The sequence below is a fragment of the Nannospalax galili genome, unplaced genomic scaffold (genome assembly GCF_000622305.1).
Source record: "Nannospalax galili isolate Female #2095 unplaced genomic scaffold, S.galili_v1.0 scaffold750, whole genome shotgun sequence".
NCBI lineage: Eukaryota > Metazoa > Chordata > Mammalia > Rodentia > Spalacidae > Nannospalax > Nannospalax galili.
In genome coordinates this window covers 199,597-214,688 of record NW_008327506.1, presented here as the reverse complement: position 1 = coordinate 214,688, position 15,092 = coordinate 199,597, and the positions used below count along the sequence as shown (strand labels likewise).

Below are 15,092 nucleotides of genomic sequence, written 5' to 3'. Positions count from 1 at the left end.
TCATGAGTGCAGCCCTCCTGTTACATCCAGAAAACACTGTTTCACTTGGTTCTCCCTGACCTCTGGCCCTTATAATCTTTCTGCCTCCTGCCTTCCTAGATAGTCCCTGTACCTTGGTGTGTGTGTGTGTGTGTGTGTGTGTGTGTGTGTGTGTGTGTGTGGTGTGTGATGACATAGATATTCCATTTATGGCTGAGCATTTCACTGACAGCTTTTCTTGGTTTTTATTTTGTGAGACTGGGTTTCATAGCCCAAATGGGCCTGGGACTCCATATACTGTTGGGGATGACCTTGAATTTCTGATACTTCTGCCTCCACTTCCCAAATGTAGAATTACAGCATGTTCCTCCACAGCTGGTTTTCCCTACCACCTTTTATAGATCATTCTATTTAATATTCATAACTTTGTGAGCTAGAAATTATCTCCCTGTTTTAGAGATGAAGAAACAGAGGCTCAGAGCTAGGTGACTAAAATTGACCCTGTGGTCTTTCAGACCCATCATGAAAGTATAAACTCAGAGACCCTTCCTGGGCTAACCACCAGTCATGTAGGTGACACTGAATTTCCTATCCTGCAGTATAGATCTTTGTTTCAACAATGAGCTAAGCCCAGTTCCCTCATCTCAACCTAGGCTCTGCTGACTTTTCTTTAACTGGGCTTCAAACCAAACATCACTTTCTAGAAACTTAGCATTGGGAGAGTCACTTTTTCTCTGTGTGACTCCGTTTTCTCACATGTAAGTTGGGGGTAATAAAAGCACCTATTTAGCCAGGCGTGGTGGTGCACACCTTTAATCCCAGCGTTCAGGAGGCAGAAGCAGGCAGATCTCGATGAGTTAGGCCAGCCTGGTCTACATAGTGAGTTCCAGGACAGCTGGGGCTACAGGGAGACCCTGTCTCAAAAAGACCAAAAAAAAAAAAAAAACCAAAACAACAACAACAAAAAAAACAACACCTATTTAGGGGATGGAGAGATGAGGCAAACCACAAAAACACACCTTGTTCCCAAATGCCATGATGAGATACAATACCTTGCTGATTTAAAAATGAAACCAAGGCCAAGCTTGGTAACATATGCCTTTAATGCCAGCACACTGGAGGCAGAAGCAGGTGGATCTCTGTGAGATTGAGGCCAGCCTGTTATACATAGGAAGTTTCAGGCCATCCTGTGGCTACAGCGAGACCCTGACTCAAAAAACCAAAAGTAGAGCGATAAATAAAAATAAAACCCCAAAGCATCAATTTAGGACTTATTTATGGATTTATTTGTTTAATTTTTTTTTCAGGGCTCGGAATGGAACCGTTCTCGGGCCTTGCACAGGTCAGGCAAGCGCTGTTTAATGACGATTAAACAGTATTCTGTAGTGTGCTTAAAACAATACATCAGTAGCGAGATCAAAGTATGTGTTAGACATTGCACAGAGTGCGTTGTTCAGGGGCTCTGCATTCGGCCGGACGGAAATCTAGCAGAAAGCACATTTTCATCTCTATTGACATTCGTTCTGCCCCCCCCAACTCCCATAGAGCCCCTTGGGTTTGAGCTACTTCATTTTAGAGCAGTTAGAGGCTAACGCTGATGTGTGACAGGTCGGCGAGGAACTGGGGGGCTTTATGAGAAAAAGAGAAACCTCCTGTAGAAATCTGGTTTCTAGAACATAGGAGAAAGAATGGTCGACGAAGGGAGGGTTGTAGGTTTGGGTGTCCTGGTAATCTTCAGAGGCAAGGACACTATTGGGGCAAAAGTCGCTGAAGAAACGTCTAGAAGGCCAAGGACCAGACTGTTTGTGGGGGCCGGGAATCCCGAGAATCTGGGGTAGGAGAAACCGGGCTAGAACGTGCCGGGCCCTAGACAGCATTCAGTTCCCTCTGCGGTGCATTCCGGGGCCGGTCCCAGCGCCCCGCAACCATTCCTCTCTCCCTCTGGTGAAATTACCAAATTAAAACGAATCATTTGGCCCATAATGGCCGAGGCGCTTATCGGGGGCTGGCGGACCCGTGGCAGCGCCTTATCTCGGCGGCGCACATGGCCCCTGCGCGCCACGGCCCATGCTAACGAGGCGGGGGGCCCGGGCGGGATTAGAGCTCGAGGCTGGGCGCGGACCGCGCGGCGGGGCGGGCTCGAGGCGAGGAGGGGGCCCCAACATGGCCACGCGCGCACCCCCGGGCGCAGAAACGTGAGCATCCCCGTCTTCTCGGGGAGAAGCAACAACCGCCTCCTGTTGGCATCCCTCGCCCATTTCCTTTCTCCTTGTCCGGGCCCCCAGAAGGGGGTTCTTTAGATGGGGGGCATTTTCCACGACACCCCCGCCCTCCCGTCGCCGCCCCTCCCGCCTCGGAGACTCTCTTCCTTCCTTCCCCTTTTTTTCCTTACGCAATATACAGAAATGCGCGAGGCGGTAGTTGGTTTTCATTTCTTCTTGGTGGTTGTGTGCATGCGGTGGGGTTGTGAGTGTGTGTGAGCGCTGTGGGCCACCGTGACTGCTTCCCGGGTGGGCTTTCCGCGATGGGTGGTGTGCCCGAGTGGGATGCCTGAGGTATTTGCATGTGTGGATTCGGACCCTTCGAGGCCCTTCTGCGTTTTATTCGTTGTATGTGATTACTCGGTTTCCTTTCCCAAGGAAGATCAGTTCTGTGTGTTGGGGTGTGTGGCCTTGTGGGCTTCGTTGTTATGTCGGGCGTGTGTGATCCCTACCGTGTGAGGTTGTGTGTCAGTGAGCGACTGCGTGTGACTGATTTCGTTGTGTCATATTGGACAGTGTGCGGGTCTGCCGGGGTCAGCTTGTGGGCCAGAGTTGGCTTGTGCTGGTTTGCTTCAATCCTCCGGTGCTCTAGCATGTGTGGTCCTGTCCACCATGAGTCCTGTGCCAGTGTGCCTGTGTCCTTTAGAGGTGCATTTGCAAATCGCTGGGGGCGGGAGTGGGGGGAGGGCGAGCGAGAGATCGAGGCGCTGGTGGGGGCGTCGCATGGGGGCGGGGTGCGGGACTTCACATTTTATTCCAAATTATGATGTATTCGGGAGCCAGTGTTGGCTTGGATGGGCGGACAGATCCCTTTCGGCGGCAGCTCAGTCCGGAGGCCGGGCCGTCCTTGCCTAATGTTGGAGGGGTTCTCTGGTGAGTGGGAGGATTTTCCAAGCTCAAAGGTGAACAGCGCTCGCCCAGGCCAGCGCCTTCCAGCCCGCAGCGGCGGGCTTGGATTCGCGCTGTACTCCAGCTTCGCCTTTTTCTGGTCAGTTTCGCGGGTGCGGCCGCGTTGGTTGGGGGAGAGGCCAGGTAAGGACAATGGGCACACTTTCCAGGCCTGGCACCAGGGGTGGGGGTTTTCGAGATCACCTGGTGGGGAGAACATCTTCCCACCCCCTGCTCCATTCCCCTTCGGGTCAGACGCCGCCACCGGTGACTGCCCTCCGCTGTCGCTGGAAGGACGGCGTCAGTGCTGCCCCAACCCAGAAGAAAGGATTGTGTTTTTTTCCGTTTATTTGATTGTTAATATCTTCGTCATCGCAACCATCACCATTAACATCCTTTTTAATTAAAACAATCGAACAGAAGCGTTGCAGCTGTCCCTTCTTCATAGGAGGGAGAACAAAGCAGCGCAGCCTCGTCGAAGCCCCTCCCTAGCTCTGTTTTCTAAGTTGCTGCCCTGGGGTTGGGAAAGAAAATGGAGAGATGCCGGGAATCGAAATTCAGCCATAAAGCAAACATGAACCCCAAGTAGTACAATGGGAACGGGTGGGCTCCCGACTTGCCTGCTCCATTTGGACTAGACGAGGAGAAAGAAAATCTCCCGCCTTGGATCGAAACCCAGGGACGAATTATTACTATATTTCCACCAAAGCCACAGTAAAAAGAACGAAGCCTTTGCAGTTAATCCAAGACTTCGATGTGCGATCAGAAACTGGGTGATTTAGTCAAAACAAATTAAAACCGGGGGTGGGGGGTGGCGGGGCGGATAAAAGCAAACAATCCGGCTACACGACTTTGGAATGCCAGGTTTATTTTCACCCTCCTTCCTCTCTGCCTTGTATACTATTGCTGCAAGACGTTGTTAGAAACTCTCACCTTCTGCCAGCAAAACCCCAAGAAACTGAAAATCATTTTGTAAGGGTGGTGGAGGGGAAGGTATAGCAATCCCCTCCTTTATTTCTACCCCTACCCGGCCTCATTAGAAAGAAAAGGGACCTAATAGAGCGCGCGCGCGCGCGCGCGCGCGAACACACACACACACACACACACACACACACACACACACACCATTCCTGCAGAGAAGTAAGGCTTTTGGAAGCAAATCCTGCTTTCGCTTTGGACTGGAGGTGGGTGGGTAGATGATTGTCGTGAAGAGAGTGGCTGGAGGCTCCCAGGTTTTGACCCAGCGACCAGGGCCTGAAGACTCTCTGCCTTTTCCAACTTGTCCTAGCCACTGGCTTCAGACAGAGAATTACCCCTTCCCGTCGTGGCTGCAGCCATAGCCTGGCTCAGGTTGCAGAACAAACCGCAGAGACACGTCCATGCCCAGAAAACAAACTCGGCCATACAGAGCCAGACAGATCCGTTAGAGGGTTCGAAAATGTTAAAATGTTCGGGGTGGCCTGCCAGGAGGGGCTGTTGTTGTTGGACTAAGTAGTTATTCCTGATTGGTCAAGTGTAGGGTTCATTTTTACCGGGATGTGTGGGGGAGGGGGTCTCTATCACCTGCAAGTTGGGGACGGAAAGCTGTTGCGATTTTCTGGGCTGGCGGGGCACAGGAGGTAATTCCCAGCCATTGACCCCCCATTTCTCTCTCGCCCTCCCTCTTTCTCTCCACCCCCATCTTTCCTGGAAACTCGCTTTGGGCGCGGCAGACCGCCCAGGACCGCACCGAAAGCTAAATAACTGCTCGCCTCTCAGAGAGAGGAGGGAAAGCGCAGATCCCGGTTCCAACCTCGACCCCTCTCCATCCATCTGAGGAGTGGAGGTCCTAGCCAAAGGGGCCAGTCTCTCTAAATATGCCCCAGGTGAGTTTAGGGGTTGGAAGGTTGATGTCTGCGGAAACAGATATTTGGGGTTCCGGAGTGGGGTGGGGAAGGCTCAGAACTGAGAGGAACCCAGACTTAGATTGGGGCGGGGGCGAGGGTGGAGTGGACCAACCAGAGTTGGGAACTCGGGATCCGGTGCAGCTAGCTGCGTCGGGCCTCCAGCGGGGCCCTTTTCTTTTTCCGGCGTCGGGCAAAACCATCTGGGTGGATTAGTCCTCTTGGGCGCTCCGGTTAGGGTCTGGAGTCCATTTCTCAAGGTCTGTAACTTTGCTGTGGCTGTATCCGGGTGGCACAGGGTGTGCCTGGAACTCCTGCGGAAGAAGGCGGAAGCCATCCCAGCTAGGGCCTGAGGCCTAGGCAGCCAGGCTGGAGCACTTCACTCCCGTGGTGGTGGCACAGTGTGCTCTTCATTGGTGGATCTCGTTCCAGTGCCGACTTTGGGCTCCCCCAGGGTGTCCTTCGAATATGAGAGCAATAGGAGGGACAGGAGGCCAGGTCTAAGGTGAAGGCTATTTCACCTAAATATAAGTGAATAACAAGTCTCCATGCAGGGATTTGTGGGGTTAGGAGCTACTGGAGAAGATGTGGTTCTGGCCCAGGAAGGAGTTCCCCCTTCTGTCACATTCTGGCTCTGGGGCAACTGGGGGTGAGGATCAGGACTTGAGGGTTGCAACCTGGGTCTCTGCAGCACACACAGAGATGTAATGGTCAAACGCTGTGGTCTAGTGCTAGCTGGTCTAGCCCTAAACCTCCCCCTTTCTCCATCCTCCCTTTATAAACAAATACATAAAAGCCATTCAGACTCAGCAATTTTAATCAGAATCAAGTCAACTTATGAGTCCTCTGGTGGCTTTCCTGCAGCATTAACCTCTGCTGCTTTGGGGTGACTTAGCCTTAAAAGTGAGTGGGCTAGGTTTTTCTGAGGTCCAAGAGCTAGGCATGGAGAGCTCTGCTGGAAGCCTTGAAGATAGGGATATTTATAAGCATCTGGAGAGGGCATTTAGGGCCACAGTCAACTCGTTTGGTGTATGTGTTCCCAGTGGCCCTAGGGAACCTGCTTCTACCATTGCAGCAGAATTAATGAGGGAGTATAAATGTGTCACAGGGAAGCTGAGCTCAGTTGCTGCAGTGCATGCATGTTTGTTACTGTTAGAAGCTGGGGATGAAACACTGGCCACTGAGAGCAGTGAGGTAGGGGGTGACCACCTCTGTTTTGTTTATTTCACCAGAGGCTGATCTATTTCTGGTATGCTTTGCCAGTGGGGTGGGAAGCCAGGATGGCTCCTGTTCTTCTGGTTCATTTCTGGTGGTTGTGAACTCAATTTCAGTGAAGTATCACAGACCCACCTACTTTGCAACTTTGTGTGACTTGTCTTGGGGAATTTTGTCATTTTCAGACTGAGTGGCAGGTGGCTAACCCAGAATAGCAAATGCAGCCTAAATCTTCTTGGTCACCATGTGTATATGGCTCTGGAGCTAAGATCTGGGGGAAGATGAGGAACGTTCAGTTTCCTTTCTTTATTAGAAGGGATGGTTCCCAGGATGACTCTGGTCCAGAGCATTGTAGTGGCCATGTGGGAGCTCAGTGTCTGCCACCAGTGATTAGATAGACTGTTGTTTCAAGCTGACTTGGACATCTGTGTATCTGTTTTCTGAGCCAGTGAGATGGCTCATCAAGTAAAGGCATTTGCCAAACAACTTGAGTTTGAGCCCCAGGACCTACTTGGTGGAAAAAGAGAGCTCTGACTTCCACACTAGTGCTATGACATGCACCCCCTCACACATAAACAGATAAATGTAAGAGAAAAATAAAAATAGCTCAACTATATAATTCTGAAAGCAGAAATACTATTTTGAACAACAATTTATAAAACCTATCAACCTGGTTATGTTATATGTGTGGTGTATATATGTATATATATGTATACACATACATGAATGTGTACATTGAGATAGGGTCTTTTGGGAGAGGACAGGGTCTCACTATGTAGCTCTGCATGGCCTGGAACTCACTATGTAGACCAGGCTGACCTTGAACTCATAGAGATCTGGCTGCCTCTACCTCCTGAGTACTGGAATTAAAGGTATGCACCACCACACCAGGTCACATGGGGTCTTCTATAGCCTATACTAACCTCAAACTCAAGATTCTCCTGCCTGTGCTACCTCCTCCTCCACCAGTGCTGGGGTTATGGGTATGTACCACCACACCTCCTGAGTTCATTATATTTTTATTTTTTAAATTGAAACAACTCACAAGTACCATCAAACTCTGCATCCTGGGTCTCATTGATTTTGTGTCTGGCCTCTTGCTGGGGCCTGGCTCCATGAGGAGAAGCTAGGTGATGGAAGAAGTCCTCATACCAATGGGAAGTGGGGTAGCTGTGTTTATCAGGAAGTTTCTGGGCTCCAGAATATATATGAGAAGCCAGTGAACAGTGAGACCATTTCACAGAGAACACCAAGGGTGTGTGTGTGTGTGTGTGTGTGTGTGTGTGTGTGTGTGTGTATGTATGTGCCTTTTGGAGGGGAGCACAGACCCTGCTGGTCTTTAGGAGTACTTTTAGAATATCTGGGTTCCTGGCATCACAACCAGCCTTCCTTTCTAGACCTGATCTCATTTCTAAGTCCAACTGGGCAGAGAATGGGGTGGAAGGTGCAGGGTGGTAGGGCCCTTCTCAGGGTAGAGTAGCTGCCTGCAGATACCCAGGGGATTTGCTTAGTGCAGGCAACCTCTGACTTGGCCAGAGAATATTGGGGGGGGGGGTCTAGCTCTGGATTATTTTTGTCAGCTCTGGTTGAACAGATCCTGATTTCTGCAGCCTCTGTGCCCTATTTTGGGTTTGTGGGTATCCATATGGGGTGCATCTGTGTGGCAGTGGATTAGGAGAGAGATTCCCAAAGCACCTGGCTCTTGCCTGACAGATTCCCCGCCAAAACAAAAGCGGGGGAGAGAATATGGTCGCGCCGGTATGTTCCCTCCCCTTCCCTTGCGGCCTGAGAAGGGGAGAAGGGGGGACGGGGTGATCTTTCTTTTTCTTCTCTGTAGGTTTCCTTCCTCCTTTTATTCCCTTCGGTTTTGTTTCGCTGGCTGTATTTCTTTTCTTCCAATGTCTGTGCCATCTTTCTCCAGCTCTGTTCCTGCTCCCTCAATGTCTCCCAGGCCTGCCCTGACCCTTCCTCCCAATCCAGAGACCCCTTCCCCTCCCTCCCCCAAGGCCCTAGGTTCCTTCAGGCCCTGAGGGTGGGGGTGTGCATCCACGTGGCGCTAAGTTCGCCGGCTCCTCGGGCCTCAGTGCGTGAGTTCCTCTCTCTGCCCCTCACCCCTTCGCAGGATGACCGAGAGGCCACCGAGCGAGGCGGCATGCAGTGACCCACAGCTGGAGGGACAGGACGCGGCCGAGGCCCGCATGGCCCCCCCGCACCTGGTCCTGCTCAACGGCGTCGCCAAGGAGACGAGCCGCGCGGTCCCCGCGGAGCCTGCGGTCATCGAGCTGGGCGCGTGCGGCCCGGGGGCTGGTCCCGCCGGCGGGGGCGGCGCCGCCAGGGACTTAAAGAGCCGCGACGCGGCAGCGACCGAAGCGCGCCATCGGGTGCCCACCACCGAGCTGTGCAGACCTCCAGGACCCGCTCCGGCGCCCGCCCCAGCCCCGGCAGAGCTGCCCGGCGACGGCCGCATGGTGCAGCTGAGCCCGCCCGCGCTGGCGGTCCCGGCCGGCCCCGGACGCGCGCTGCTCTACAGCCTCAGCCAGCCGCTGGCCTCGCTCGGCAGGTGAGCGGCCCTGCAGCACCCCGGGAGCGGGAGGGGCTGGTGACCCGAGCCCGCGGGCGCCAGGGGGAGAGGGGACCTCGGTGAGACAAGACAGCCTGTGTGGCCGAAGGGCCGGCGGGACTAGGGCGCGCCAGGATGAGTCGAAACCCAGGGATGCCCGCCTAAGCCTTTGCGGGTGCAGGCGGCTGGGTGTGGGAAGCTGCACCGGGTGCCGGAGGGCTAGCGGGTAGGAGGGATTCCTTGAGTGCGGGTTCCAGGCAAGAGCTGAATGTGCTCCCCTGGAGCGGAGGTTCAGTTTGTTGTAGAGGGTGTGAAGTTCTTCTGGAAGCTGCATTGGTGGGTGGACAGGCAAGAAGGATCCGCAGGCGGTGGCTGAACGCAGCCCTTCTGAATCTCCGCTGCTGGGGTGCAGTGAGGACCACTGCAACCCGCTCCTTGCCCTTCGGTCCCTGGTTACATTGTTGGGGCACCCGGTATTGTAGCTGTGAGGGCATCGACTTCCCTGCTGAGCGGCTGCGGCAACTCCTCCAGGCAAGGTTAAGGTGGAGAGGGAAGATGAGGCAGGAAGACAGGGTGGGGGAAGCGGCAAGAAAGAATTCTACAAGGTAGAACAGCAGGGGAGCGCAGTCCAGAGGTGGGGAGCCAGGGCTTCCATCTGTGCTCCATCCAGGAGAGGTGGGGTGGGGGTGATGGTTGGGTGAGGTTGCTGTCAGGAGACGCTGTGAAACCCTTTGTGGTACTGGAGTTGCATGCCATCAGCTGCATCTCCCTGTGTAGACGCCTGGTTTTGAGGGATGGGGGTCTGCCAACACTGTGTGCTTGTGTCAGGGGGAGAACGTGTGTGTCTGTGGTCTGCGTGTACATGTACCCATGCACATTCATTTTTGCTTGCTCCATATGTTCACCCCGTTCTGTGTGTATATTTTCCTATCTGCAATTCAAATGTGCAAGGAGCAGGGTTGCCTTGTGGGGAGAGAACTCAAGACATGCAGGGAAGGTCCCTAAAAGACCTCTTTCTGTCCTCTACTCCCTTGTGATCGACCTGTTCTTTCTACAGTGGATTTTTTGGGGAGCCTGATGCCTTCCCAATGTTCACCAACAACAACCGGGTGAAGAGGAGGCCTTCCCCTTACGAGATGGAGATTACTGATGGTGAGTCTGTCATTGCACCCATCCCTCACCCTGGTTAGAACCCTCTGGAATAGGGAGCATGGGGACTATGCAGGTGTCTCACAGAGATGGGTGGGCCACCTTGGAACCCCCAACTGCCAAAGCTCTTTACCCCAGAGCTGAGTTGGAAGTAGGTAAAGTTGTGGATAAGACCTGGGGGGTATACTCATAATCTTGGGATGAGAGGGCATGGGATACTTAGATGAAGGGGGTCCTGATACTTAGGTCAAACCTGTAGAGTCAGCTTTAGCCCCTAGTCTAGGCTCCATCCCTATTCTCTGGCAAAGATTGGGGCAGGCAGAAGCCCTCATGTTCCCAACTCCAGCTCCTGACCCTCAGATGTACTGTATCTCAAATACATTTTGGAATCAGGAATCTACTCCTGACTGGAACTGTGCCTTTAAGATTTCTTCCCAGGATATTGTGGGATCCCTCTAACTCCTGTTCCACATTCTGGAATCTGCAGTGGCAATTCCAGAATCCTGGTGGCAGTATACCTGGGGATGGGAGTGTCTCAGCACTGCTGTGAACTCTGAATATTCTTTGGCCTGGATGAGAGGAAATTTGGTGGCCCTGCAGGGTTGACTGATGGTACCAGGACCAGAGAGCAGGCTTGTGGAGCAGGCTTTTTCCCAAGCCTGCTCTCCCTCAGCTAAGGTACTTTGCCCAGCATGGGAGCTCTCATTGCTGCTGCCTGCTTGAGGTTCCTATAGGAAGGGCATTGAGGCTTGAGGAAAGCTGGGATAGAGGCTGAGAATCTATGAGAGGGTGTGGGTGTGGGTATAGAGCTCAAGCTTCTAGAGAGGGCTCTGGAGAGCAGAGACCTAGAGTCTGACAACAGAAGGGACCACAGAACCTGCAACAGCCTAGAACACAGACATATAGGGCCAAGAGGAAAAGGTGACAGGTGCTTCTGGAGCATAGGGTTCTCCAGCTCCAGGTAGGTTCTGAGGTCCTGTGGGTGCTCCTGACTCTCCTCCCATTTCCTACCTGTCAGAAAGCTGTCAGGGAAGGGTGAAGTCCTCTCCATCCGGCACTGGGACCTCCTCAACAGGGATTCTGTGTTGGATTATTGGCAGCCATACTCCTAGCAGCAGCACATTTCTAATCGCTCTCAGGCAGTCACCCCAAAGGTGGGAAGGAGGATGGGGAACATCAATCGTTGTCATTTGCTGGACACCTACTATGTGCATCAGACTTTGTATGCTTAATTTTGTTTTAATTTCTCAACACAAACCCATGATGTTAATATAGTTTCTGTTTCAAAGATGAGGAAATGGAGTCTCAGAGGGTTAGCAACCTGCTCAAAGCCGCACGGCTGAGTCCTGGACCCTCCTTGTAGCACTGATCTTAAGCATTGGAATAAATTTTGGGTTCTTCCTCTACTCTCCTGACCAGAGTCCATCTGGCTTTCATTGTGACAACAGTCATAATGCCCCCACGTCCAACTAGGAGCTCCTACCAGCTCATCAGTATTACCATGGTACTAGGACCAGTCCTGCTGTGTCACACCTGACAGATCCCTCTGTTTGGCCATAGAGGTCTAGGAACATCAGATTGCTTCCTCTGAGGCAGCCCAAGGTAGGCCTATCCAGTTTATTTTGGCTCAGGTTCCAGAAGAGGAGTCCATAATGATGGGGGAAAACGTGGCAGCAGGCAGCAGAGCAGGTGTGTGATGTTTTTTCTTTCCTAGCCAGGTCTGGGCCTTGGGCAGAACCTCTAGGCTGTGATGTGTGGGATTTGAAGGAAGCTTCAGGGGAACTACAGGCAGGGAAGGGGCTGAGGGATCTCCTGGGGAAAAACTTGGGGTGTAGGTTTAGGCACACACAAACGAGAGAAGGAGACAAATGTGTGGAGTCCACTTGGACAGATGAGTCCCAGACTGAACACTGAGGCAAGACTGCCTCCGTCTTGGCCTCCTTCTTTAGCCATAAACTGAACAGTGGACCTGGGTGAGCCCCTAGCCTTTGTCTTCTCTCTTCACTCCCCAGTCTGACTCTAGACCTAGTGGTTACTGGAAGGGGATAAGTAGAATCTCCAGGCCTGGCAGTCTCTTCTCTATACAAAGCCTTCCTGAAGGTTGTTGTTGTCGGGGGGGGGGGGGGGGGGGGGATGGGTGGGGGTTCATGTATGGAATAAGCATTGTCTTCAGCCCAGAGACTCAGGACCCCTAGTAGAACCCTCTTTTATCATCCTTGGCTCTAACTCTCAAGTCAGGCTTGAACACTTGGCACACTGTAGGGGTTGTATACATATGCACTGGTGTCTGCTGCTGCCTGGCAGTCTTAGTACCAACATGATAATGACTACTGGGTCAAGCTTTGGGCATTGTAAGCATGCGGAGACTGAGGCAATCCTTGGCGCCTTCTCAGAACCTCAGGCTGTGGCTGGGCATGATTGTCTCTCCATTCCTTTCCGGAAAATGGGGGCCTACAGGGTCATTCCTTTCCCTTCTGCTCTCTGTTCTTCCCTCCATTCTCCCACCTGCCTCCATCACTGGTCACTTAGGAAACAAGTACTAAGCCTCTACTTTGTACTTCTGTCACCCCCTAGAGTTGAATTTCCATCCCTGTCTGTAGGGCCCTATGAGATCTGGACCCTGCCTACTCTGCTGTCATGCAGACTACTCCAGCCAGGCTAGCATCAGCCATTTTTCTACCTCAGTGCCTTTGCACATGCCCTAACTTCTGTCTGGACAGTCTTCTTCCCTGTCTGTGTCTGGATGGCTTTGCTTTAACCTTTATTGTTTGCTTATAAACACCACTGCTGAGAAAGGCCTTTTACTTGCCACCTTAGCTAAGCTCTTACTTACTGATTAGCTCTTTGTTTATTGTTTTTTGTTTTTTTTAAAAATATATTTTATTATTTTTATTTTATGTGTATGCGTGTATTACCTGCATGTAGGTAAGTACACCCATGTCATGCAATGCCCTCGGAAGACAGAAGAGGCTGTTGGATCCCCGGGACAGAAGTTACGGACAGTTGTTAGCTGTTATGTGGGTGCTGGGATTTGAACCCGGGTCTTCTGCAAGAACAACCACTGTTCTTAACTGCTGAGCCATCTCTCCAGCCCTATTGTTTGTTTTTAATTTGTTTGCTACTTGCTCATCACCTCTCATCACTTCTCATTTCCATTAAAATGGGGCCAGGTATGATGGCACATAGCTTTAATCCCAACATGTGGGAAACAGAGGCAGGTGGATTTCTCTGAGTTTGAGGCTAGCCCAGTCTACATAGTGAGTTCGTCTCAATTAAAAAAAAAAAGCTCTAAATAAACCCTCTATGGGAGCAGAGACTGTTGTCTTCTTCACTATTATTTAATACCTAGCACAGTGTTGGTTGTTAGTGAATAATTGGTGAACAGATAGTAAGAGCTCAGTGAATGTTCAAGTAGAGGTAGTTAATGTAGGCACTTTACCTGTGATGTATCAGCCATGTAGCAACCTGTGACCTGACTTACTAGTACTATTCTCATTTTGCAGATGAAGAAGCTGAGACACAGATGTCTCAGTGCCCTGCCCAGAAGCACTTCTCAAGGGAGTGCTGGCCAGGAATTAAGCACAGACAGTCTGGCCTCAGTTGTCTCCTCTAACATTCTAAGGCCTCTTGGGCACAAGTGACTGAATGAATATGGTCCTTGTCCTCAAATACCCCACATCTCAGTGAAAAGGCCCAGCATAGAAAGACACAGATGGCATTCATGGAAAGTGAGGGACAGGAAGGGGGTAGGGTTGTGGGGTTGGTTAGATAGAGATGAAGGGATACAGGAAGAGCTCAGAGATGATGTATGAACTGGACCTGAAGATGAGTCTGCCTTGCCTTTAGCTCCTGAGCATCTCAGTGGAGGAGTCCTTTGACGGTCTCCACCTGTGCTTCTAACCCATGTCCTTCTACTCCTAGGTCCTCACACCAAAGTTGTGCGGCGTATCTTCACCAACACCCGGGAAAGATGGCGGCAGCAGAACGTGAATGGAGCATTTGCTGAGCTCCGCAAGCTGATCCCCACTCACCCTCCAGACAAGAAGCTCAGCAAGAATGAGATACTCCGCCTAGCCATGAAGTACATCAATTTCCTCGCCAAGTTGCTCAATGACCAGGAGGAAGAAGGCACCCAGCGGGCCAAGCCTGGCAAAGACCCTGTGGTGGGAGCTGGTGGGGGTGGGACAGGGGGTGGCATGCCCCCTGAAGACCTTCTGCAGGACGTGCTTTCCCCTAACTCCAGCTGTGGCAGCTCTCTGGATGGGGCAGCCAGCCCGGACAGTTACACGGAGGAGCCAGCACCCAAGCACACGGCCCGTAGCCTCCACCCTGCCCTGCTGCCTGCCACTGATGGGGCTGGTCCCCGGTGATGCGTCTGCAGCTGCCCAGGACCAGCAGCAGGTAGAGGCCCTGAGGCCCCTGGGCTGCTGGGCTGCAGGGCAGGTGGGATGAGAAGCTGGGCAATGAACTTGATGAACTTCCCTTATAGTCTGAACTTTGGGAAGTCCTAACTGATCCTGGGCTGTCTTTTTTGCTTCCTGTCTGGAAATAGATCAGGAAAATGGCGTGAAGTGGTAGGTACTTTTTCTGAAGATGGCACGGTCTCCTCCCTTCCCTGAACCCCCAAGACTTCCCAATTAAGAGGCTCAAGTGTCAGTGTTATTGGCCTAGAATTTGTGAGCCTTGTTTGGACAAGACCTGGGGCTGTCAGCAGTCACCTAAGGTAGCCAGCAGCCTCTGCCTTGCCTTTAAACCCTTCCTGAGCTGGCTGGGGTGGCTTTTGTGGCAGCTTCTATTCAATTATATAGGTACCCAAGAGCTGCCCATTTCTTGAGCCCCATCTTTACCCAGCTGTGCGGAGAGTCAAGCCTCAAGGCGCCTTCTTCAGGGCCTGGTTTGAGAAGATGAACAGTGGACAGACAGTTTGCTTTCAACTAGCTGGCCAGAAAACCCAGCAGCCTTTCTTGCTCTGGGCAATCAGAACTCTACTTTCTCCCCACAGAGACTTACTTTCCTATCTTGTGGCTCTGGGGACCCAGTAAACAGCCTTGAGTATATTCTGTGGGGCTTTGAGTATAAGCACAGAAAGGGAAAATGACCTTAGAATGAAATTGAGCAAGAGTGTTTGGGGCTTTGGGCTTTAACTTCTGACATCAC

At 52.1% G+C, this 15,092-nt stretch overlaps 1 protein-coding gene across 2 annotated transcripts; it reads left to right on the top strand.

Moving 5' to 3' along the window:
* Positions 1-3,029: 3,029 nt before the first annotated feature.
* Tal1 (TAL bHLH transcription factor 1, erythroid differentiation factor) lies at positions 3,030-14,786 on the top strand. Of its 2 annotated transcripts, XM_008832123.3 has the most exons (5): positions 3,030-3,113; positions 4,841-4,993; positions 8,349-8,786; positions 9,844-9,938; positions 13,857-14,786. In XM_008832123.3, the coding sequence occupies exons 3-5, from the start codon at positions 8,350-8,352 to the stop codon at positions 14,303-14,305; spliced, it is 981 nt and encodes a 326-aa protein (XP_008830345.1). In that variant the 5' UTR covers positions 3,030-3,113; positions 4,841-4,993; position 8,349; the 3' UTR covers positions 14,306-14,786. The 2 variants fall into 2 exon arrangements, with proteins under 2 accessions (XP_008830345.1, XP_029418611.1); XM_029562751.1 differs by lacking the exon at positions 3,030-3,113 and having other exon boundaries at positions 4,782-4,993.
* The last annotated feature ends 306 nt before the right edge of the window (positions 14,787-15,092 follow it).